Source organism: Nicotiana tomentosiformis, chromosome 10 (genome assembly GCF_000390325.3).
Source record: "Nicotiana tomentosiformis chromosome 10, ASM39032v3, whole genome shotgun sequence".
Lineage (NCBI taxonomy): Eukaryota > Viridiplantae > Streptophyta > Magnoliopsida > Solanales > Solanaceae > Nicotiana > Nicotiana tomentosiformis.
The window spans coordinates 49,593,998-49,621,681 of NC_090821.1; the positions used below are offsets into that span (position 1 = coordinate 49,593,998).

The 27,684-nt window shown below is 35.0% G+C and overlaps 1 protein-coding gene across 1 annotated transcript; it reads left to right on the forward strand.

The window, feature by feature from the left end:
• Positions 1-6,692: 6,692 nt before the first annotated feature.
• Positions 6,693-27,656, forward strand: LOC104118249 (uncharacterized). Its single transcript, XM_009629458.4, has 4 exons — positions 6,693-6,902; positions 23,742-23,835; positions 24,602-24,706; positions 27,046-27,656. The coding sequence occupies exons 1-4, from the start codon at positions 6,727-6,729 to the stop codon at positions 27,310-27,312; spliced, it is 642 nt and encodes a 213-aa protein (XP_009627753.1). The 5' UTR covers positions 6,693-6,726; the 3' UTR covers positions 27,313-27,656.
• The last annotated feature ends 28 nt before the right edge of the window (positions 27,657-27,684 follow it).

Here is a 27,684-nt window from a genome sequence, read left to right on the forward strand (position 1 = left end):
TATTCAAAACAAGAGTATTAGAAGAACAAGAAGACATTACAATTCCCAAATTCAACCAAACTTTCGTATTGAGTGAATTGGATCAAGTATCTCGCTTTCCCGTTACTTCCGTACTTCTTCTCCCTCCAAAGTTCTCCTAAAATCCAAGATACTCTCTTTTTAGACGAGTTGGGCTTCATATAGGTCAAGGAAAGTTACCCCCGAAATTTATAATTTTAGCCCTGGAAAATTTTTCTTGGAAGGACGTGCGCGGTCGCGCACCTGGGCAGGTGACCGCACATCTGATCGCGCACTTTGGCCAGTTTCTGCTTGACTTGCGCGACCCAGTGCGTGGTCCATGCGCGACCTCGCACCTGGACAATTTTCTGCACTCTTCTTCGTTCTTCTTTTTAAGTGTGCTAACCTCCTTTGATCCTCGAACGAACTCCCAATTTACTCCATAAGCTTTTACTTGGCCTTCAACGCTCCATATTAGCTCAAAAACGCTTCCTAACCTCATTATAGTCCGGAATTGCTCCTGCAAAGCATAAAGTACTCAGTCAGAGCAATTTACTACCATTTAACGCTCAAACATTAGTAAAGTGCAGCGAATTAGAGTGCAAAATAGTGGCCAAAATACATAGTTATAGCCCACCATCAATTGACTCTCAAAATTCTTCAACAAGTGAATGATTAAAGTTCTTTTTATCTATAGGAATATGAAAAATATGAACAACTCAAATAACAAATTATAGTATTGCATATTTACTAATTTAGAGCATTGTGAGGATGAATACTATTTGAATATTTCTTCTGAAAATAGATAACCAAGTTTTATATCTTTATGTCTTAGTTCTATATCTCACTAGATTATTATATATTTATTATGTTAATCTTTAAAAATAATTTTATATTTTTCATGAAGGAGTAATATTTTAAATTACAGTGTTGATATAATTTATTGACTATTTACTTTTAAGGAGGTAAAATATGCAGTTTGATACAATTTTTAATCGTTTGAAAGTTAAGACGTTGTAGTAAATTTATATTTCATAGTAACTTAACAGTATTGCATTATTATCACTTGTAAAACATGCTAGATATTTTATTTTATATGATTTTCTTTAATTCTTTTTGGTTTTCATGAGCTTTTAATATATCCTTTATATTTTTTTTAATTATAATGCTATATTATTAATTCATAAATTAAAAAAATAAAGATTCATGGGACTTACGCCCCATGTTTCGAGACTTTCGCCTCGCTCGATATTAAGTAAAATGCCCCGTCTCACGCCCTCGCATGTTAAAACACTGGTCCTAACTGAGGAAGTAACGAAGAGAGAGAATTGGGAGAATCAAATTTTAAGGGGAATATAATGGGTGGGTCAAATTTTATTTTATAGTCATTACTGGGTCGGGTATAAATTATGTAGGTATCATGGGTTTAGTATGTACATTCATCATATTTATTATTTAATTAAGTAAATACACTAATTAAGGCTGCCACGTCACTTTTCATGTGGGAATTTTTAAAATCCGGGCAAAATTAAGCAAAATAAAATAATTTTTGTGTGACAAAACAAAGAATAATGACTTTTGTGTAATGAATTCAAGAGTTGGATGACCATCCAAAAAATTTACTCAATTAAATATGAACTGAACGACCCCTGGAGCTTAATATTTTCCCGATCTCAAACAAGTTAATTATCTTTGATCTTAGATAAATAATTAATGACAATTATACATTTATAGTAATTATGTACTTTAGCCTAATACTCAGAGATGATAATCACACACATAACCTAACATGTTCTCTTTTTATCCCAAACTAAAGCTGAGAATCCTAAGTAAAGCCTTTCTTTTTCTCTCCCAATAAGAAAGTTAGATTGAGGGTTTGTAGGGAGCAAATTAAACTCCTTCATATATAACCCTTTTTCAAGAGAAAAGTTTCAACTTTTTGTGGTCATGACAAAGATAGAGGACCTCAGGACCCTTAAAGGTATCAAATATATCTCATTCCTTCTCTTTTTCTTTTTTGAACCTTTGGATTTTGGATCAGGGGCGAAGCTAGTATAGGATTTGCGGGTTCGGTCTAATCCAGTAACTTTAGTCTAAACATTGTATTTGTCTTAAGAAATTCACTAAATATATATAAATTATTAATTTAGAATCCAGTAACATAAACAACTAGAATCTCGAACCCACAAGTTTCAAATCCTGACTCCGCCTTTGTTTTGGAGAGTAGAGAAAATGCTCGTTGGATTTATGACAAAGAGACTATATTTAGGGCATTGGGAATAAAAGATTTCAAAAGTTGTAATGATTTTTGCATTTTGTGCGGATATATAGCTAACGATGAGATCTTATGCTGAACACAAGACAACACTCACTACTCTCTCAACTGGTATATATTGGATCAATGTCCCCATTTCACGTCAATATTCTGCAAAAAAAGACTAAAGAAAAGCAATTCCAGCTTTTTTGTACTACCAACTAACCCCTGAAGTATATTTAGTTTGTCTTTCTACGAACATAAGCCATTTTATAGGATTGTTAATGTACATTTTTTCTAGTACATATAACCAATAAAGTGAAGAAATAAAAGGAGAATAGCTTTATCTTTTTGCAATAATATCACTTAACTACAGTATCATCTATCACAATATATAGGATTTATATATGAGGATATATGAAATTTTTAATTAAGTAAATAAAAGTGTGCTCTTGCTAACAACTAAATTTTTTAGATGAGATGATCACGTACTTCAACATGATATCAAAACATGTAGAGATGTTGTGTTAGAGTTTTACTATCACTATTATCAAAAAGAATTTTTAGTACACCTCTTGGCCATGGTCACACGCTAAAACATTCCTATATTTTATCGTACGTGTATAATTCTTTTTTGTGACTAAAAAAAGACTCATTATAAGCTCATTTAGATGAGATCGATGATCATACACTTAAAGTACCTACATCTTATAGGCCAGATTTTGCATAAAAATTGAGTTTGCGAGACTAATATTCATTTCTAGGCTCTATGATCTATTGAACCATTATATGGCAAAATGCTGATTTGTGAGATCAAAAGACAAAAATGCACCTTTCCTTATCAAGTCTTGTTTACGTTAAACTCCATAAATTCTTCAAATCTTATTAGTAAGACACCATCCTAACTATGTAGCTAAACAATATCCTTAACTCAACAATCAGAATTTTTATTTTAAAAAAAAAGATGGTGTAGTTCCTAATTCCTATCCAACAAAAAGTTGTGCTTACTTCTTTAACCAAAGGAGATATGACCCTCAAAAGTTGGCTTTCCAACTCAGGAATTTGATCTTTGGATACCAAAATGTCATGCAAAGAAGAAAAGTGAAGATTATATATATAGTACATGACAATAAGGAGGGAGCGTCTTGCGCATAACATATATATATGCATCTTCTTTGCACTTTGGTCATAGAGATAGTGCTTTACTGGACCTCCATTTCTCCTGTTTTTTCTAAAGAGTGGAGACAAAAGCAGTCCGCTCTTCAATCATATAAAAAATTCCACATTTAATTTCCGCCATTTATTCTTTTTGTTGAATCATTTTATAAACCCCACTCTAGTTAACAACAAGAAAATATCTCATAGCTTAGAAAATGACACATCAAGAGACACATTTTTTAAGTATATCGAGCTGATGATCATGAAGAACATAAACGGATCCAGAATTTTAAGTTGTGGAGAATAAATTATCATTAATTACTAACTCGTGGCAAAATGTACGAACTTAGTGTGTCCGTACCCCTCTCTCTCTATATATAAATTTAAGCTGAAGACGGTGGGTGCGACTCTACCACCTACACCACTTGTACCACATCCGCTCATTATGGTGGATGAAGTTTACATAAAATTGTGAGAGAAATAATTAAAGAGAAATCTTTGGTAAAGCTTTTACAAGTATAATTTTGATATGAAAGGCTAAAAGTCAATAGTTGAATAAAGCTGGCTGATGTTTAGCCGAAAGCATGTTCTCTTGAGGGCCAAAAGAAAAATACTGATTAGCTAGGAAATTTACTTCATTCGATGTATTATTAAATTAAAGAGAATAAAAATGTATGAAGATTATCAAAATGTTGACTAATTGCGGTTGCCTATCGAAGTAGATATTGATTAGCTGTTTTATCTTCATTGCTAGCTTTCCCTTTTTGAATAAATTTTGACTCTATAAACCACAGAGGCATTAAATAATTATACACTATATTCATCCCTAGTGCATTTTAACATTCATAACTGGATACATCTCGTACAATCGGAACGATATAAAGAAGATTGGCATAGTCTTTGCGCAAGAATTAATTACAAGCACAAATTGAAAAATTTAGAAAAGAATAGCAGTTTGACTTAAGAGCCCATGGGGTTTTTAAAATTACAATGGAACCCATAAAATTAAATTTCCATAGCTACAATAAAACGTTTATATATGTATATGACTTGCTACCATGTACCTAAGACTTCAATTTACTCTTTCTTCATCCAATTTTGTTTCTTTAGGATTGTAATTAAATGGTTAATATAAGCAAAAAAATTGAATAAAAATTATATTATTAATAAATTATAGAATAGCCGAAGTGGATAATAAGAGCCATAAATTAAACAATTAGTCTATATGCTAGCCACATCAAGATTCCACCTTGAAGAAGTTAAGATATTTTTCCTTGAATCCTTAGATCATATGCATGCAAACAAAAAACAAAGAACATGTAATATAATAAAAAACAAAAGTTTAATTAATTATGAACGTGTCTTTTTTATTATATTACATGTTCTTTTGGAAGTAGAAAAATAGCAACAAGTTTATCTGATTAGCAGACAACATATTTGGAATTAGTATAAGTAATCCTCAAATGAGCAAATTTTATATAGTTGCTTCTTGGAAACTTCTAGGAAGAAACCTTTCTATTACTACTTTTTGGGATGACACAGACACAATAAGGATATCAGCATCTTTGCATATTGAAATGGTTCATATACAACTTTTTTCTTTGTTGTTTGGTAGTGTGGCGGCTATAATTAAGAGCATAAACAACTCTCCTGAGGTAGCATATTTGTGCACTTCCTTTATATTTATTTGATTAAAAAAAAAAGAACAAGAAAGAAAGAATAATAGACTCTCTATTCCATTAAGTTCTTTTAATTTACACCCAAATTATATACTCAAACAAAGTTAACTTTCCGTTTCTTTGGGACCATTAATTGTTTACACGTAAGCTTAACAAGAAAAATTACATGAAGTTTCAATGATTGAAACGAATACTTGACAAGTGAGTCTTACTCAGTTGGTAAAGGTCATGGGTTCGAGTCACGCTAGAGGAAAAGTGCGGAAACACTATAGATCCTCCTAATTTTGGAGGGATAAAAAAAAAATAAAAAAATAAACAATCTGAATCAGATGCATGGTTGGATTGAACTGTTTAATTGTGTCAGCAATGTAAATCAGTTAGTAGCCTTGCAAATTTGAAAATGGATGATCTTGTTTTTTTTTGTTTTTTTTTCAAAATTCCATGTGAGCAATTAAGCTAGGCCGAAGCTAAGTCTAAAGCCCACGGTTCATAACCATGTAGAAATGACATAAGGTAACTACTCTAAAGGGATGCTATTTAGGAATTAACTAGTGTGTCATGAGTTTCAGTTTTTCAGTTCAATTTTTTAGGAAAAAATGTCCGGAAGTTAAGATTTTTAGTTTAAAATTTTAGGATAAAATAAATACTGGCTAATCTCTAAATAACATTCTCAGGAATGGCTATATGTGCACTTGCCCCCATAACCATTGCAAGTTTTTATGTTGGATGGACCCTTTTTGGACTACCATATAAATTTGGCTAGAAATTTTGGCGATCATTATAATTGCTGTTAAGGAAAATCCTGATGACCGCAAGAGCTTGCTTCACAAAATTTGGCCCGGGGTTATTATCCAAATACTTTTTTTAGCGGGATTAAAATTTAAATGGTGATGCCAAATGATCCTGTTTGTGCAAATCACCCTAACCATTGTGGTTCGAATTCATAATACTGCAATTGCAATTATAACCTAATATTGATCAGGTGCTATAAGATATCATATCTAACTCACGGTATTCTCTTGACTAGACTCCTATATGAAATACTTTCAATCAAAATCCCAAGTAGAGCATTTGGGGGTAGAGTGATTAAAGTGTTTGGGCCAGATAACATTTCGCAGGTCCATAGTAAGAGAGATGCCGGGCAAGTGCACTGATAGCCATTCTCAAAGATGCTATTTAGAGATTAGCTAGTAACTACATTGCCCTGAAGTTTTAAATTAAAAAAATTAACATCAAGACAATTTATGATGTTTTTATCTTGAAAAATTAAAGTGAAAAACTAAAATTCAGGACACATTGACTAACTTTTAAATAGGATCCCTTTAGAATGGTTACACAATGTCATTTCTACGAGAGATGTAGCAAAAAGGCTGATTTATACAAATAGGACACTTTGATATCACTATTCATTTTTCTGATCCTGTATGTTCTATGGACAATATTTTAAGTTTAATAAGTATTAGCTCTCGTTTGCTTTGACTTTTGACCTTAAAAATTTGACCAGGGCCAAACAAGAATAAAAAAAATCAAGACCATCCATTTTTGAAATTTGCGTTGTTAATTGTCAAAATTTACAAGCCCATTTGAATAGATGGGCCTATATTTGCTTCAACCTTGTTTATAGCATATCAGTGTGCGATGTACTCGAGCGCGGTGGAAGAATTTGAGAAGAAGGTAGTTATTTCGGAGAGGATGAGCATGGAGGAGGAAGCAGGCAATTGTCCAGAGAACGATTCTTTTAAAATCGTCGAATTGCTTCGAAGATTTCTAGCAGTGCAGCAACGCAGAGCCCAAGCTTATGCCAGGCTCAAAAGGTAATTAAGAAATACCTAATAGATTGATTCTTTCAGCTTGCTCTATAATATCTGTTTGTTTCTGCTTCAAAATTATACCCCTAACTATTTTTCTGTTGGTTTTAGAAGTATTATTGTATCAAGATATGCCTGGTTCGTGGAGAGTGGTTACTATTTATGATTTGTAATACCCGCTGCGTGCAGCAAAGACCTTGAGCTACATGGCTTGCATAGTTCTTTATTTTTTTTTTAATTTTTTTGGGTTTTCAAAACCATAGTAATACAAGAAGGAATCGAAAGCACTACAAAATACCCCAAAGCAGAATAAATCTGCAAAACACGCCTTTCCTTCTGGTATGCCAATCTTATATAAGAATGATGAAATCGTTTCCTCCAAAAAGGATAAATTAATTAAGCTTAATTAAGGGCAAGGGCACAGGGAAAGGGCCTGCAAGTGTGTTGTGAATACATATTCAACTTAGTTCCATCTTATGATCTTCAAGGTACTAAGATGATTACCTACCTAGATATTAGCTGGGTTGTTATCTCTCTTGACCCACTTCCTTCATTTGGGAGTAGCACTAGCTCTAGTTATCAATTACGTATAAAGAGAATTCAAGATACACATGTCGTTCCTTGTTATTATTCCTAAAAGAGGAAAGTTTTATTCTATTTATTTTTTCATTTGTACCCAGTTCATTGACCTAGAGAAAACATATGATACAGTACCACAAAAGGTCCTTTAGTGCTGATGGAGAAGGCAAAAATTCATATTAAATATATAAATGCCATAAACGACATGTATGAAGGAGTAGTTACTAGCGTGAGAAGATACAAAGAAGTTTTATATAACAGTGAGTCTACACTAGGGATCGGTATTGAGCCCTGACTTGTTTATCCTAGTTATGGATAAGCTAACTAAAACAATACAAGATGAGGCCCCATGGTGTATTGATATTTGCTGATGATGTTGCATTAGTTGACAAAACCAGCAATGGTGTCAACCAAAAATTTGAACTATGGAGAAGCACCTAGAGGATAAGGGTTTTAGGATAAGTAGAAGTAAGACTGAGTACATGCACAATTAAGTCAACATGAGAAGGCCGAAGTTGAGGTGAGACTAGACGAGGTTTGCGGTGCCAAATGCAAATAATTTAGATATCAAGGATCATTGTTTCAAAAGAATAAAATGATAAATGAAGATGTTACTCATAGAATTAAAATGAGTTGATTGAAATGGTGCTACCAGCACCAGGGTGTTATGTGATAGAAGGGTGACTACCAAAGTGAAAGGTAAGTTCAGTAGAACAACTATAAGACCAACATGTTATATGGTAGTGAATGTCGGGCCGCTAAAGTCCAACATATCCACAACATGAGTGTTGCTAGCTGCGAATGCTAAGATAGATATGCGATTATACAATATTAGATAGGTGATTTCTTTCTATCTGTACAAGGTTTGGTGGATAGGGTTACCTGATACCTATTGCTGGTGGGAGGTGGCAAATATCCCTGGAATTAGTCGAGGTGCCCGCAAGCTCGCCCAGACACCACGGTTATCTTAGATAGGATTATAAACAATCACATCCGCCAGAAGATGCAAGTAACATGCATTGAGTTTAAAATAAGAGAAGGTCGCTTGAGATGATTTAGTCATGTTTTGCATCGATCTACTGATGCACCGGTCTGTAGGTGTGAGACTATGGTAAGTAAATGTTTGGGACCCTCCCCCCCCAAAAAAAACACCTTTGTCGAGAAGGTCCATCAGACAATCTGAGTGAGTTCTTTGGCCCACCCTGAACGTATGAAACTGAAGTTGAAATTATAATAATATATCAAGCTTCATCAATTATCCCAACAAAAAGAAATTACTTCGTAAAGAAGTATTTAATTTTAACAAAGACAAGAAAGAAGAACTCTTGAAATAGTATTATTTTTACTTGCAAAATAAAAAGCTAGAAGAAAACTTAAGTGAAAGAGAGTGAGAGACCAAGATAACAATGTCTACTCCTTAATACTTGATGTTTTCTCTTAAGCCATGCTAGCATATTTATAGGATTGTAAGTGTAGATGGATCTTGAGTTAAGGCCTAGATAAATCCTGAGTTAAGGCCTAGATGAATCCATGGCTTCATTTCTTCTCTTTTTTGATTGTTTGTCGTGTCCCACAGATGCATCGAGCCTTTTCTTCCCTTTTTCTTCATTCCATTATTTTTTTCTCTAGATTTCCATACTTTGTCTTCGTCTATGGTAATTTTTCTTCCTGCAATACTTGAGAAAATATGAGTTTTGAGCATAATATTTATTTATTTTATGAAAAAAAAATATTATTAGCTATGAAAAATATATTAATAATTTTTATGCATCAAATTCCCCCGTACTTAAATATTTGTTCGTCCTTGAATACACAAAGAGAAATAACATAGTTAAAACACTTTTAAGGAAGATAATAAAAACTTTGGGTAGACAAAAGTCAACTAAGACCAATCCACAAATTTGAACAACCTTTAACCACACTCATGTTCACCTATTGCAAATTGAAATCACAATATTTTCTAATCCCTAGCGTCTCTCGCTAATGAAGAAGATGCCCACAGTATATATCATTATAGGACAAAGAAGGGCGTAGAAATAAAACTCTTCACTCTCAGCAAAGAAGTACCTCATGTTACCATAAATTGCCATAAGCTTGACTATAATGTGATTCTCCACTAATATAGAAGACTTTGAGTCGAGATCATGTAGGACTTTGCAAGGTTATAATGTAGGCTTAGGGACGGGTAAGATGTATGTATATGGATAAGAGTGACTAATGTCCCTTATAGGCACTATATTTATATTAGCACTTAAGCACAACAACCTTCCGTTTAAAATAATCAACCTCCCTCCTTTCTTTTTTCTTTCAACGTTTCTCCTTTTATTTCCCTTTCACACATATTTTTTTCCCTTTAAACCGGATTTCAAGAGCAACACATTTCTTTTGTTTCATATGAAAATATTTTAGCTTAAATCAGTAAGCTCAACAATCACCCTTATCGCCTCTTTCCTCCACAATTACTCTTCCCACTTACGTTTTTCATCTAATTCAACCTTTTAAGTGCCAGAAAGGGAATGAATTGAAAAATATCATAACAAATAGGCTAAGGGTTATAGTTTGGCTAACGATAAAACAAAGATAATTTATTTAGGCTCAACGGGGTTAACTAAGGATATAACTAATCAAGGAAGGTAAATTTTGGCCATGGTTTAACAAGGACGACCTACTTTCATTTCCCAACTCAAAAATCTTCCTATGATTTTGCTTCAAACCACACTCAAGGCAAGTTTTAGATTTTAAAATAAGCATGAGAACTTGACAATATAAACTGATCACACAATGCACTTGGGATCAACAAACACTATGATATTAATAAACAATAAACAAGTATGAGTTTAAGAAAGGTAGTTATACAACCCATGAATGGTGCTCAATTAAATTCATCTTTCCTAAGTCTCAATCTTTTTATAGAGAAAATCAAGTGTTTAGCCAACTTATTTACTGATTAAAAAATCTAAGAAGTGTTCGATTCAAAATATTACAACCATGGCAAAGAACCGAACAAGAAATCCATGGAGATACGTAAAGAAAGTTATGTTATGAATTTAAAGCAAGTAATATATATATAAATAAAATGCTAGAATACATAAAACGAAACACATTGTTGAATCGAACCACTAACATATATAAAAAGAAATACTAACATACATATATAAAATCATATATATTAAAACACATTTCTCTACCAAACTTTCAGATGTATTTGGCTTTATTTTGCTCCATTCTATTTTTTCCTCTTTTCTTATCAATCCCCTTCAACAACAAAGACAATAAATAGTTAGTGCTTTATGCACTTGTTAGTTTAATGTTAAATGTAGCGGATAACAGCGGAGCTCGAGAATTGATGTGTATTCGAATCATAGGAGCTAGCAATCGTCGATATGCTCATATTGGTGACATTATTGTTGCTGTGATAAAAGAAGTCCTACCAAATATGCCCCTAGAAAGATCAGAAGTAGTCAGGGCTGTAAAATATAAGGATAGTGAAAATACAATGAAAATAAACAAAAGATAGCTATATTAAAATGCAGATTTTTTCCATTTTCAATGTTCAACAGTTGGCTCAACAAAAACTTGCACAATTTTGAGCCAATCTGCATTTACCTAAGTTCCTCCTATTTACATTCTTCCAATACCAAGGTAACCAAGCATCTTATACTACCTATATATTCCAAAAACACCAAGCTGCATAACAAAAGGAACTTCATAAGCAGAAATAGAAATAACTTAATAGACTACTAATTCCCCCACACTTAAAACGCTTTATCCTCCCGGATGAAGACGACTCGTGAGGGAGAAACATATTTTATTTTTTTATTTTTTTTCCTTCGGCACCTTCTCCTTCTCCTTTTAATTTATCACTTGGGACCCAATTTTCATCAGAATCGGATTCAGAACTAGTATCTTCATCCACCATCACAGCCTTTCCTTTTCCGTTCCCTCTACAATGGACTTTGCTCTCTTTTTTGGAGGATTTCCCTTTCGTATTGTTAGTGCACTTGTGGAGGATTGATAGATTTCAGCAAAATCAAGTAATCAACAACATCAATATTGCTCAAATACGATAAATTACTGCTATGATTTGATATTGGATCCGATGGAATAGGTGTCAATGGTTGTGGTGGTGGGTTATGAGGTTGTTGCTGGCCCGATGTCTGAATGTCATCAGGGATATAGAATCTCGGGATTGGAGTGGTGGCTGGATCTGCCTAGTAAATAGGCGGATAATTTGGCATTCCTATGAAGCCCCATATTTCAGCCATCTGGCATTGCGTATTTGAGAGAGTACATATTATGGATGAGTTATAGATGATGTCTTGCATTTGTATATGCTCCACTCTCTGAAATCCCCGATCAATTCTTCCTTCCAAATTCCCAAATCTCTACTCCATATTATCAAAGCTCAAATTCATCCTTGCAAATTGTTCGGTTAATTGCTGGTCTTATCTATTCTCAATTCTTAGACAAATGGGATTCGGAGAGAAATGGATCAAGTGGATTAGATACTGCATCACCACAGTCAAGTACTCCATTCTTGTTAATAGAAGCCCAGTGGAATTCTTCTCTCTAAAGAGAGGGATTAGACAGGGGGGCCCTCTTTCACCCTTCCTTTTTATATTGGCTATGGAGGGACTCAGTAAAATGCTTGAAAAAGCTAAACAACTACAATGGTTTGAAGGGTTCTCAGTGGGTAACAACAGGAGCTCTCCTATTTCTGTGTCACACCTTCTGTTTGCAGATGATACATTTTTGCGGAGCAGATAAGTCTCAAGTCCTCTACCTAAACATTACTCTTATGATATTTGAAGCTATGTCTGGCCTGCACATTAATATGCTCAAGAGTGTTATCTACCCAGTAAACTCGGTCCCAAATCTGCTAGAACTAGCAGACATTATGGGTTGCAATACATGCTCCTTCCCTACCACATATTTGGGTCTTCCTTTAGGTGCCAAATACAAGTCCACTGAGATATGGAATGCAGTAGTTGAAAAATTTGAGAAGAAGTTGGCTACATGGCAGAGGCAATACATATCTCTTGGTGGTAGGCTTACCCTTATCAATAGTGTATTAGATAACATACCCACCTATTTCATGGCACTCTTTCCTATCCCAGCAAAGGTTCAAAAGCAATTGGACAAAATAAGAATGAATTTTCTATGGGAAAGGAATAGCATCAGTCACAAGATTCACCTGGTGAAGTGGCACAAAGTCACACTTCCGAAAGCACTTGACGGACTTGGAGTTAAGGACCTCGCCTTACATAACAAAAGTATGTTGATGAAATGGCACTGGAGGTTTAATCAGGATGATGCTGGCTTATGGAAGGAGGTTATCATAGCAAAATATGGTAGACTCAACCATTGGTGTACCAATAGAATTAGAACCCCTTATGGCACAGGATTATGGAAGAGCATACATAATTTATGGGGTGCTTTCTCTAATAACGTACACTTTCAGATTGGTGACGAGACCACTACAAAATTCTGGACTGAAAAATGGATAGGGGACTCAACACTAAAGGAAGCTTTTCCAAATCTCTTCCTTATTGCAGGAAATCCAGAATCCTTTGTTGCTCATAATAGAGAAGGCAACACATAGAGCCCGATCCTCAGAAGGAACCTGCAAGATTGGGAGGTGGAGGATTACATAGACTTGCTAAAGTTATTGGAGAGCTGCACTATAAACACTCAGCTGAAGGACACACTGAAATGGGGAAACGCAAAGGATGGAACTTACTATGTCAAGGCAGGGTATGCTAAATTGTGCTCCAACAATATGATAATTGATCTATGGCCTTGGAAACTAGTATGAAAGACAAAACTGCCACCCAAAGTCTGTTGCTTCAGCTGGTTGGCCTTAAAGAATGCATGCCTCACCCAAGACAACCTTACCAGAAGAAACTTTCAACTGGCCAACAAGTGTTACATGTGCCAAGTTAGCTCAGAATCTGTTAACCATCTTCTCCTCCACTGTTCAATAGCCACAGACATATGGAACATGTTTCTCAGTATTTTTGGTCTACACTGGACTATGCCATTCTTTGCCAGAGATGCATATGTGAGCTGGACCTCAAGGGAAGTTGACAGATTCAAAAAAGTCTGGAATATGGTACCTGCAAGCATTTTTTGGTGTATTTGGGTCGAAAGGAATAGTAGATGTTTTGATGGATTATCAACTTCAATAGGTTGCTTAAAGGCTAGATGTTTGGTTAATTTGTTTCAATGGGCTAACCTTACTACTATAAAAAGCTCTGATGTTTTCTTGGACTTTATCAGCTCTCTAGTTTTGTAGCGCTTAATTGTAAATGAGCTGTCAAACTCACTTCTTTTGTAACTTTTGCATCTTCTTGATGCCTTTAATGATATATTCCACTTAGTTCATCAAAAAAAAAAATTGTTCGGTTAATTGCCCAATTTGGTGCCTGTCACCTCCTTCATGTTGGCTTCTAGCCTCTGGCAGTGATTCTTGCCCTCTTGGTCCTTCTACTCTCTCCATTCTATTCCAGAATGATGTATTATTGCATTTGGAATACCTGTAGACAACCATTCTTGGGCTAGGATGGACACCATTTATTTTACGAAGTAAAGTTATGGTAGATGGGTACCATAAACTTCTTACGTTAGGGTCGTTTCTACAATTAATCATGTGGGTGTTTATGAATCTACCCACATTCAAAGTTTTTTCATGCAAATAGCATAGAGCAATGCTACTCTTGGTGTGTATATGTTATATTGATGTGAGTTTGGGAGTAACCTACTGCCAATAAAGCTTAAGATTGGCCTAGCACAATAGCCAATTTTCTTGCGAATAAGTTTACTTTTTCGCTTTTCAGAATTATATGTCCAATTAGCTCCTCTTGGACATAAATCTGACTCCACCAAATCGCAATTTGGGTTCTCTAGAAAGATCATTGTTTCTTTGTCATCAACTTCTTCAAGAAAATGAAGACCATTAATAGCTTCAACATAAAAATTAATAGGTCTTCCTCTCACCATAGAAATATTTGTGCTGAGTTGATGTTATGGTAAAACTCTAAGACTAGCTCAAGGCAAAAATCACCAGATGGGTGTGAATAATTCTTCCCACTGGTAATCTTGGATGAGTTGAGCTATGAACTGATCCCAAATTCCATCTTCATTAAAATGAATCCATTTTTCAGGAATTGGTCTTCGGTTTGAGTTCCTTTGGAACCAGTTCTCGTCATCTCTTCTGGGAGGCATTTTGGTGGTATGAAAAGAAGAAGTGAGCTGAGGAAGAAAATCAACTGGAAATGAAATTTTTGGGTGGCTTAAACTATGAAGATGGGTTACTTTTGTTCCTTGCCTTAAAGAGTGGACCCCTACTTTTATTTATAGGAAAAAGACAATCACTAAAGATCTTGAGAAGTATAGATCGAGCCTTTTGCTAAATGCATCCTGAATTTTCCTTTATTTATTTTTTGTTCTTTTCTTTTAAAGAAATTATTAGTTGTACTATATTGTGTCTGATACCTTCCAAAAATGTAACTTGAACCACTTTTGTGACATTCTTTGGTTAAGTCAAATCACGAGAATTGAGTAGCACAAGTGCATCAGACTCTTTGTAATTTCCAAAGCTTATTATTGTTTCTAATATATTTATTTTCTATGAATGAGAAAGATAATGACCTCACACATATGATGCCTTCAATAGTTGTAATATGTATTTTTCAAGTTTACTACGAGAAGACAACTAGTATTAGCACATGTATTTTTAAAAGTTTTAAAATACTTGTATTTACAATGTAGTCTATTACTATATTCGTTTAATATATGTACTTCCTATATACATCAATTTTCTTAAAATACCAATACATATATAAAATATTTATTTAAGGGTCTTTTCCTTTTTTTTAATATATATATATATATATATATATATATATATATATATATATATATATATATATATATACACGCACACAAAAAATAAATAAATAGATATATGAGATATAATTGCAAAAAAAAAAAAAATTGAAAATGAAGAAGAAGAGTTCTAAGTTTATTGTCGTCATCTCGACTTATTCTTTTTCTGTTAACTTACCTGATGATGATTGCAAACACAGTTCTATCAAATCCTCCATTGACATATAACTTTACTCTGTGCCCATTAACTTTAAATTTATTTTCTCCGTTTACCTTGTCACCGTCCTCCTGTTGGATCTCAAATGCTCCATAGGGTGTGACATTTGTAACCAGGAAAGGACCAGTCCAACAAGATTTAAACTTTCCTGGACTAGTCCAAGTCTCCAACGTTGAACTCTTTTCTCTTAATCAGATTGTCATGCCATTTTTTAGTTTTTCCTTTGAAAATCCTTGCATTCTCATACACCTCCATTCTCAACTCATCCAGCTCATTTACCTGCATAAACCTGTTCTTTGCGATAGAAGTTAGTCCACAATTTAATGCTTTTACTGCCCAAAAGGCCTTATGTTCAAGCTCAACTGGTAAATGACAAGTTTTTCCAAAGACTAATCTATATGGTATGTACCAATTGGCGTTTTGAACGTCGTTCGATATGCCATAATGCATCATCTAATTTAAAAGTCCAGTCTTTACGAGAAATTCCAACCGTCTTTTCAAGTATTCTTTTTAATTCTCGTTTAGAAACTTCAACTTGTCCTTGTGTCTGAGCGTGATATGGTGTACCTGTTTTATGGGTTACACCATATTTTGCCAGTAACGAGGAAATTTGCGTGTTCATGAAGTGGTTCCTTGATCATTAATAATGACTCGAGGTGTGCCGAATCTGGTAAAAATAATCTACCACCACAAGAATGTATTCATAAGAATAAGACGAAGGAAAAGGACCCATGAAGTCTATTCCCCAAACGTCGAATATTTAACAAACCTGTATTAACTGCAAAGGCATCTCATCTCTCCTCGTGATGTTACTTGTTCTTTGGCATCTGTCACAAGTTGCAACATACGTTCTAGCATCTTTGAAAAGTATAGGCCAAAGGAATCCCGCCTCTAAAACATTAAAGGCGGTTCTATTTGCTGCGTAATGACCTGCTACTGCTCTGTCATGGCAATGATGTAGAATGTTGTTCATTTCTTCTTCAGATACGCATCTTCTGATGAATTTTAAACAAGGTTCATTCCACAGATAATATTTAGCATCAGATATAAGCTTTTTCCTTTGGTAGTAAGAGAGATTTTGGGGTATCCATTTTCTAACCAAGTAATTCGCAATATCTGCAAACTAGGGTGGTTGAGTCACAAATGAGTTGACTGAAAAAATGTGTTCATCAGAAAACTCTTCCTTTATATCACAAGATTCAAGGGGAGGATTTTCTAATCTAGACAAATGGTCAGCTACCTAGTTTTCTGTTCCTTTTTTATCTTGTATCTCAAAGTCAAATTCTTAAAGAAGTAAAATCCATCTTAACAATCTAGGTCTAGCATCCTTCTTTGCTAAAATGTATTTTAAATCTTCATGATCAGTAAAAATAAATTTATCAAATGCAAATACTATTGTCAGTAACTCTTTTTCTGTAGTGGCATAATTCAGCTGAGCCTTATTCAATGTCCTATTGGCATAGTAAATGGGACGAAAGATCTTGTCCTTTCTCTGGCCTAAAACAACTCCAACTGTTGTATCACTAGCATCACACATGACCTCAAAAGGTTTTCCAATCAGGGGACACAACTACAGGTGCAATTGATAATTTTGTCTTAAGAGTGTCAAAAGCTTTTATGCAATCACTTGAGAAATCAAACTTAATATCTTTCATCAAAAGGTTAGTAAGCGGTTTCGAAATCTTTGAAAAGTCTTTTATGAACCGTCTGTAAAAACCTGCATAACCAAAAAAGCTTCTAATGCCTTTAACAGTTGTAGGAGGGGTAACCCTTGTATTAGATCAATTTTCGCCTTATCAACTTCTATCCCTTTAGCAATAATTTTATGTCCTAAAATAATTTCCTCAGTAACCATAAAATGACATTTTTCCCAATTAAGAATTAAGTTTGTCTCTTCATATCTCTTAAGAACTAAAGTCAAATGATGAAGACAATGCTCAAATCTTATCCCAAAAAGTGTGAAATCATCCATAAAGATCTCCAGAAACTTTTCAGTAGGCATATGTTCCATGAGGACATGTGAAAGTTGTCTTATCCTATCTTCGGGTGCAATTGGTATCTGGTTATATCCTGAATAGCCATAAAAAACATAGTAAAAACCATAGCCTGCAATTCTTTCCAACATTTGATCAATAAATGGTAAATGAAAATGATCTTTTCTAGTAGCATCATTGAGACGTCTGTAATCAATGCCGACTCTCCATCATGTGACTGTCCTAGTAGGGTATGAGCTCATTATTTTCATTTTTTATAATTGCCATACTTCCTTTCTTGGCACTACCTGGACGGGACTTACCCATGGGCTGTCTGAAATGGGACAAATGATACCTGCTGCCAGCAGCTTCACAATCTCCTTTTCTACGACTTCTTGCATTGTTGGATTCGGCCTTCTTTGAGGCTGGACTATTGGCTTGTAGCTATCCTCCATGAGAATTCTGTGCATACAAATAGCTAGATTAATTCCTTTGCTATCTGCTACAGTCCAAAACTAAAGCTCCTTTGTGAGCTTTCAATACTTCAATTAATTTTTCTTCTTGTTCTGCCGTCAAAGAAGATGAAATAATCATTGGAAATAATTCTTGCTCAAGATAAACATATTTTAAATGGGAAGAGAGAACTTTGAGTTCAATTTTTGGTTGAACTTCATATGGTTGGATGTCCATGTCCTTGGAATCTATTTCCAATATTTCAGCTTCACTCCTGATTATGGGATCATCATCTTTTTGTGGTGCCTGATTTGGCCAAGCATCTTTCCATTGAGTCTAAAATTAATTGACCATCTTTGAATTCATCTACAAGATAACTAAGCATGTCAAATTAAAAAGCAGGAAGATGATGTCTCATCTCATGAAAACCTTAGTATCTTTTGCATATCAAAAATGACTTTTTCTTCATCAACTCTCAAGATTAGTTGTTTGATAGATGATTGCTCTACTGTATCAAGAAATGGTTTACCCAAAATTATTGGTTCATCAGGACATTCTTTCATTTCAAACACTATGAAATCTACATGGAAAACAAATTTATCTACTCTTACAAGTACATTTTTGATTATTCCCTTAGCTTTCTTAGTACTTTGATCTGCAAACTGAAGAGAAACACTTGTGTCTTTCATTTCACCAAGAACTAACAATAATAAAAACTCTTATGAATATAGTTGACAATAGTACGATATAGTGATGAAAGTACTGACAATGATAAAAACTTGTATAATACTTCTATTGAACGTCAATACTTGTAACAATAATAGTTATAGTATTTAGTTGATACTGATAACGGTAATTAAAAAAAGATATAAATAGTAATAATAAGTGCTCAAATTAGTAACAAAATATCTAATCTGAAGTAGATGTATGCCAATCCCTGACAACGGCGCCAAAAATTTGACGAGCTTCTGGCGTATAGAAAATTAAGGCTCGTACTCTGTCAAATTATAATATAGTTTATGATATCGTCCCACAGAGATTGGAAGATCTATGCTACAAATTTATGGTATTTTAACTACTATCTTAGAGAATCAAATTGATGGAAGGAGAGTAGGATCTTAGAATTATAAATTTACTTAAACAATATCAAACAACTTCCGAAAGATTTATATTTAAAAAGAGTTGGGAATCATTGAATTCACTTGATAATGTTATTATAAAACTATTTTAGTCATATAATTTGCCGAAGAATAATTGCTTATTGCGGATACAATTATATTTATTCACTCTAAAATAATCAATTAATATTACTCCGTGAGGATATATAACATCAACAACAACCCAGTATAATCCCACTAGTGGGTCTGGGGAGGGTAGTGTGTACGCAGACCTTACCCCTACCCTGGGGTAGAGAGACTGTTTCCGATAGACCCTCGGCTCCCTCCCTCCAAGAACTCCCCACCTTGTTCTTGGGATGACTCGAACTCACAACCTCTTGGTTGGAAGAGGAGGGTGCTCACCACTAGAGCAACACACTAGGATATATATATTAATTAATTGTTATCTAGTGACGGTAAAAACTGAAATAATGTTCTTGCCTGAATTGTACTAAAATTAGTGAAAATCTCTTGAGATTATTTTCACCGAATCATTAATCTTAATTGAGTCAATCCTTTCTTGAGAATTAGAATTGAAAGAAATAAGATAAAGATTTTTGAATCAGTCGCCTTGCTCGAGTCAATTCCTCCTTGAGGATTAGATTTGAAAGAAGCAAGATTGAAGATTCGGAATAATAAATAGTTACAAATTACTATCACTCTATTTTATTAAATAACTATATAATGTAATGTATCAATTTTGCTTTGTGAGAGTTTCAAAATTTATACAAGAATAATTAAGAAATAAAATAGATGAATGTGACAATAATAACTAGAATCTATCATTCTAGTACATAATAGATATGAAATAGAAATTTTCATGACAAGCACGTATGAAACTGAAATTGAAATTATAATAATATATCAAGTTTCATCAATTATCCCAACAAAAAGAAATTACTCCGTAAAGAAGTATTTAATTTTAACAAAGACAAGAAAGAAGAACTCTTGAAAGAGTATTATTTTTACTTGCAAAATAAAAGACTAGAAGAAAACTTAAGTGAAAGAGAGTGAAAGACCAAGATAACAATGCCTACTCCTTAATACTTGATGTTTTCTCTTAAGCCATGCTAGCGTATATATAAGATTGTAAGTGTAGATGGATCTTGAGTTAAGGCCTAGATGAATCCATGGCTTCATTTCTTCTCTTTTTTGATTCTTTGTCATGTCCCACAGATTCATCGGGCCTTTTCTTCCCTTTTCTTTCTTCCATTATTTTTTTCTCTAGAGTTCCATATTTTGTCTTCGTCTATGGTAATTCTTCTTCCTGCAATACTTGTTAGTAAATATGAGTTTTGAGCATAATACAACAACAACCACCCAGTATAATCCCACAAGTGGGGTATGGGGAGGGTAGGATGTACGTAGCCTTACCCCTACCCTGGAGGGACAGGGAGACTGTTTCCGATAGACCCTCAGCTAAAGACGGTGAAAGAAGCCCTGATATCAAGTAATAGCAAGACCAATAATTAGAAAACTAAATCGAAGATAGCAACAGAGGATATGAAAGGGGTACCGATAACAATTAATAGTAAGACAGTATAATTAGAGAAATAAATCCAAGGCAGCACACGAGAATATGAACGAAGTACTGCTAGCAAACTACGGAATTACCGATGGCAAGTAGTAACGGAACAAAACATGCGAATATAGCAAACTAAGGAAAAACAGGGTACCATACTAGCACTAATACTATTGAACTAGAGAAGACAAAGGGAAGTGCACGACTACCTACTAACCTTCTACCCTAATCTTCAACCTCCACACCCTTCTATCTAGGGTCATGTCCTCGGTCAGCTCAAGCTGCTCCATGTCCCGCCTGATCACCTCTCCCTAAGACTTCTTTGGCCTACCTCTACCCCTCCTCTCACATCGCCTGACTGGGGCATCTGTGCTTCTCCTCTTAACATGCCCGAACCATCTCAACCTTGCCTCACGCATCTTTGCCTCTACAGGGGCCATTCTTACCTTGTCCCGAATAACTTCATTCCTAATTCTATCCAACCTAGTATGTCCAAACATCCATCTCAACATCCTCATTTCCGTTACTTTCATCTGCTGGACATGGGACTTTTTGACTGGCTAACACTCTGTCCCATACAACATAGTCGGTCTAACCACTACCTTGTAGAATTTACCCTTAAGTCTCAACGGCACATTTTTATCACACAAGACACCGGAAGCGAGCCTCCACTTCATCCACCCTGCTCCGATACGGTGTGTGACATCATCATCTATTTTCCCATTCTTCTGAATTATGGATCCCAAATACTTGAAACTCTTTCTCCTTGGAATGACTTGCGTATCGAGTCTCACATACCTGTCCGCCTCCTGGGTAATACCGCTGAACTTGTACTCCAAGTATTCTGTCTTGGTCTCGCTCAACTTGAAACCCTTAGACTCTAGAGTATGTCTCCAGACCTCCAGCCTCTCGTTAACGCCACCTCGCGTCTCATCAATCAGGACTATGTCATCCGCAAATAACAAGCACCAAGACACCTCCCCTTGAATGTGACGCGTCAAAGAATTCATCGCCAGGGAAAACAAAAATGGGCTAAGTGCTGATCCCTGATGCAACCCCATCTCAATCGGAAAGTAGTCAGAGTCTCCTCCTGCTATCCTAACCCGTGTCTTAGCCCCATCATACATGTCCTGAATCACTCTAATTTACACTACAGACACTCCTCTAGCCTCGAAACATCTCCATACTTTGTCGTAGGCTTTTTCCAAGTCAATGAACACCATATGCAAATCCTTCTTCACCGCCCTATACTGCTCTACCAATCTCCTCCCAATGTGAATGGCCTCAGTAGTCGACCGTAAGGGTGGCAAGTGGGCCGGTCCCGAGCCTAAATGGGCCAAGTGGGCCGGTCCAAACGGTCCTGGTCACGGGCCGGTCCCAAATTAAACGGTCCCGGGCTAAACAGTCCTTTTGTAGGGACCGGCCCGGGAACGGTCCCAGCCCGCGGGCTAAATGGGCCCAACGGATGTTTTTAAAAAAAAAAAAATTAAATAGATATTAGAGACAAAAGGATGTTAAAAAAAATATCTAAAGCAATGCTTTGTAAATTTTATTATAGAATTGTGACCTAAATTTTATTTAACATCCTAAATTTTAATATCGAATATAGCTCTTATATATATATATATACACACTATACTATATATACATCTTATATCGAATATATATATATATATACTTTTTAGTAGTAACATGAAAGGACCAGAGTATGGTACTTCTTAGCTGGTATAAATATGGAATGATAGAATATCAAATTTTAGCTCAACTCAGATTACAGTTTCAACTAAAACTGAGTTGAGCTAAAACTTGATCTTCTATCATTCCATATTTATACTAGCTAAAAAGTACCATACTTTGGTCATTTCATGTTACTACTAAAAAGTATATATACACTAAGTGTATAGTATATAAGCTATATAAGATGTATATATAGTATAGTATATATACTAAATATATAAGCTATATATATATATCGAATATAGCTTATATATTATACACTTAGTAATAATAAAGTAAGCAATAGTAGCAATTATAGAAGAAAATTAGAGAGATTGTGATAGATTGATGATTTTGTAAGAAAAATGAAAGAATGAAGGGGTATTTATAGTTGAAAATAGAGAAAAAATGTAATTATAAAAAGTTTGGGGTTTGGGGGGTTAAATGGTTATTTTATAAATAGCCAACGGCTAAATATATATATATATATATATATATTTTTTTTTTTTAATTTTTAAATATAGCTGTTGGGACCGTTTGGTCCGCTAAGGGACCGGTCCCGGTCCCTGGCGGACCCAAAGCATAGGACCGGCCCACGAGACCGGCCCAGGCCTACTAAACCTGGGCCTAACGGTCCTGGCCCGTTTAGCCCGTTTGGTCCGCGGTCCTGGGCCTGGACCGGCCCACTTGCCAGCCTTAGTCGACCGTCACGGCATGAAACCAAACTGGTTCTCGGAAATGGACACACACCTCCTCAACCTCCCTTCAATCACCCTCTCCCACACTTTCATCGTATGGCTTAACAACTTGATACCCCTATAGTTGTTGCAGTTTTTGACATCCCCCTTGTTCTTGTATAACGGGATCATCATACTCCGCCTCCACTCATCGGGCATCTTGTTCGTCCTAAAATAAATAAATAATATTTATTTATTTTATGAAAAAATATATTATTAGCTATAAAAATATATGAATAATTTTTATGCATCCTCACCCTGAAAAAACTAAAAAGAAAAAGAGGAGATAAGAGAACTAGCATGGAAGATGAGGGAGATGGGTAGTTGTTTGGCATTCAAGCTTTATGATATTCATTACTGAATTTTGATGTTTTAGCTATATATAAGTATGTCTGTTTCTCATTCCTATTTTGCCCCATCTATGGGCAGAAAACCAATCTGATCTGATTATCGTAGCAATAGCTTTTTTCATGTCAAATTTGATTGCCGTGGCTTGAGGTTGGTGTTTTGCTTTTAGAGCATAAAGAGGTATCATCTTTCTTTTATCTTTTAATATGGATGAGTTGCAGTTCTAAATGGTCTATTCATGCCCTTCAACATACAGAGGTTTCGAAGATTTTATGGTTTCGGGAGTAGAATCAACTTACCAACAGCTATGCAGTGAGATCACTGTTGAATTTAATGATTGTTCAAAACAGGTTAGTATGCTGATGCATCATGCAGATATTAGTCTAGCTTCTGGTTTGTTTTGAGGGAGCGGGAGAGAGGATTAAGAGATAGAATTGTTATCCCAACTTTATCTATGGAATAGCAATTCACTCGCACCGTAATCCTGCCTATGAGAAAACCCTCCTTAATTTTTACCTGCTTATCTCCTTCCAGATAGGGATGAAGAGTCCATCTTTGACCCTTTCCCTCCCATTGACCCGCACCAAGCCCTCCGTTCACTTTTACTTGTCCACTATACTAAAAATATATTTTTCACTTTTACTTGTCCACTATACTAAATCAAGAGAAAGACAATCTTTTTTTTGTGTTTTACCCCGATCATTAAATACTCATTTTCAAAATTATTTCCCATGACTTTTGAAATGCTATCATTATTGGGGGTTATATGGTAAAATGCATACTACAATTATTATTTCTTAAGGGGCGTGAAAAGTTCAAAGTGGACAAGTAAAAGTGAACGGAGGGAGTATAATAATTACACAGTGAAATTACAAGTGTTCAGAAGTAAGCAATCTCAGCTACCATCCTACACATGATGCATAGCCAAACATGAGATAAAGTTTATCCATCCCATCCACAAGCCCCTTAATACACTATTATGATCCCTTCACTATCATCACTCACTATACCCCAACTCTACCAGTGGCGTTTTAATCCTACATTCTGCTGTTCGCAACTGTGGTTTGGCTTGTAGCTCTAAACAATTGCAATTTCTAAGTATCTTCACCACTCCAGGTCCTTGAAATGGAGTCTCAGTTTCTAACTCCCCATTGCTTCCGGGAGGATCTGGCTCACCTTCTGAGATCTATTCAAAATCAAGAAAAGATCAAGCTGCAACTGGTAATTCTGTCCCTAAATTTGCAGTTACTTACTTTTATATATATATGTATATATTAGCTGTGCATTAGTTTGTGTTCTGTGGATTTTTTGTTTCTGTGCATCAGTGGCTCTTCTTAATGTAGTCGAAACATACAACTTTTCTGTTTTACCTGCTTAATGCTCAAAGGGGTTACATGTCCTAATCTTGAATTGTTCCGACCGTGCTTGGCTTAACCCTCAATTTTCTTTATGTTTTTGTTGTTCAATTTGTTGCCTCTATTTGGATAGACTAGCTTGTTTAGGTCTTATGAGAAAGACTTGCCCATCTGAGTTTTGTTAGTCATAACATTATTGGACTTGTTAATAATCTATTCATGTAAAAAGGTAATGAATATCAGGAGCTTATGAGCACCTACAAACATTGGAATTTGATTATTGAGAGCAGCTGTTGAGTACATTTTTAAATTGTTGTTCGAGGATCTGTGTGAAACAAATTGCAGTAAGAGAGCTTACCTTTGCAATTGGATGATGGTAAGGCAAAGGCCTTAATGATTAAAATAGACTAAAGTTGGCAGGGAGATAGTGATAAATGGAATAAATATTACAATAAGGGGTTATTTATTGAACAGGTTCTGGCTCTTCTCGTTAATGGACAGAATATTTGAATATTCTTGGGGTTTTCTACACTCGTTATGCATACAGGTTTCAATAAACTCATGCTGACAAAAGAGTAAAGGTGAAACTTCATTGTTCTGTTTTTATCCTTTGTGTAATGTGTGCACTTCAGTATTTAGGTCATCTGAAAAGGTTCCATAATAGTGTGAAGGATTTCTTTTAAGATCCTTTTCTTGTATGATTTTGCTTGATGACTTCATTTATATTTTTATAAAAAATATCAGAGTACCCCATTCCATTCAAATCTCATTCGTGACATGACTCCCAATCTGTAAATGTTGTCCAGGCGAAGCTTCTATGCTGCAACTTCGACTTAATTTTATCAACTTCATTTATTGGCCTTATATCGTTTACCTTTCTTACGTAGCTGCCTATCATGATCCTGAGACATTACTCTACAATTCCCTCTATCCCAAAACTTGTATGGACATTTCTAATGTTCTTCATACTTAAACTCACATCAGAATTTTGCCCTCAACGAGAAAGTTTGGAAGTGAATCTTTGTGGATTATCTACTAAAGATGAGCTTGAGAGAAAGTAACTGTGATTTAGTTGCTTAGCTGTGTATATCTTAAGTTACATTCTCCATATAAGTTGGAGTTTGGAAAATAACATAAAACATTAGATGTGCTAGTTTCTTTGATCTTCGAAATAATTTCACACTGTTTAAGTGCTGTAATTGTAATCAAATAATGAATCAAACAAAAAGTGCTATATCTGTAATCATAGCTGTGGAATTATGCCACAAACTTGAATGAGAGCTTTATCTTCTTATAGGTGCTCTGCATCAACAAATTTCCATAAAATATATTCAGGATTTCACTGGTATTTTGTTGGCAACGTCTTCATAATTTACGCTTCTAGTTTTGTTTGACCATTGAGGTTATGCATTAGGTATGACTTCCAAATCACCAATAAAGGAAAGAAATTACTTAATACTTAAGATTGCATTTTGAGAACATGGTGGCCTTAATACCCAAAATTTAAAATGCTAGATGATACGCACTATGCTGATGTAGCAGTTGCAGGGATCCGATTTGTTTATCAGTTTATAGTAGCCTAGCTCTGACCAAACCGAAAAATATTTCACCAAGTTTTCCAGAAAAGGAAGTTGGAAATATGTAGCCAAAACTAACGGTAGCTTCAACTAATACACATAATAACGATGATAATTTGATGTGTTATGAAGGATTTAATGATGGTAACTATGAACTACTTTGTTTCATTTATATGCGGTGTTTGACGGGATATGACTTAAGAAAGAAATACCGACTTGTAAACTAAATGTACAAGACATACAGAAAATAGCATTAGTATCTAATGGTCTTAGACTTGTCCCTTCTGGTAAGACCATGCCATTAGGGAGAAAGATGGAAATGTAAAAATAAGTGTCTTCTAAATGTAGAAAGGTGTCAATCTCTTAGGAACGAACTAAAAAGGGATTAATGCTGTATAAAATGGAACAAAGTGAGTAATAATTTAACCTCTTCCAGTATCCTTGCTCAAAATATCTTCCCATGATTAACTTTTATTTTCCTATTTATCCTAGTTTCTATAATTATTCCAAATTTTCAATGTTCGTCGGATTGCTGACATGGATTTTGTCCGAGTATTTGAGATTCCGGACAAAATTCCATTGCTTTCATATGATTTTGCTTGATGTTTTCTCACAATTTGTCTGGCAGACCGCCACAATACAAGTCCTGAAAAAAGCTGGCCGCCCCTCAGAGCGTCTGGTGAGTCATGAAAATTGTAGATACAGTAAGCCAACCGTACATGAATGTGTGCACATCCAGAAGATAACGGAAGCTTCAGGCACTGAAGAAGCAGAAGCTGATGCAGAATTTGATAATGCTCTCAAGGAGGCTATTCAAGGTGTTCAAGATGCAGTAACAACAATAAATGAACATTTGGAAGAAGTTAGGTATGAGATTGCAGCACTTGAAGACTAAAGATTAGTTGGTTGACTTTACCTTTTATGTTTTCTCAAGGGCTCATTGCCATCAAAAGTTACCTCATAAGTTCCAGGCTGATCAAGGATCATCATGTACATTGTTCATCATAACAGTTTTATTTGTATAGGCGACGAACATTTTATTGTTGATGGTGGTCATGGAAGGTAGAAAACTATAAACAAGCTACACAATAGTTTATCTGGATAGCAGATAACACCTTTTGGAATCCTCAGATGAACTAAATTAGTTTGATATACAGTTAAGTTGTTCACTGGAAACTTATAACAAGAAACCCTTCTAATATATGGGATGACCCAAGGACTGATGTGTGTTTGCTTGTTTGGAATGGTCCACACAGTTTTTTTTTCT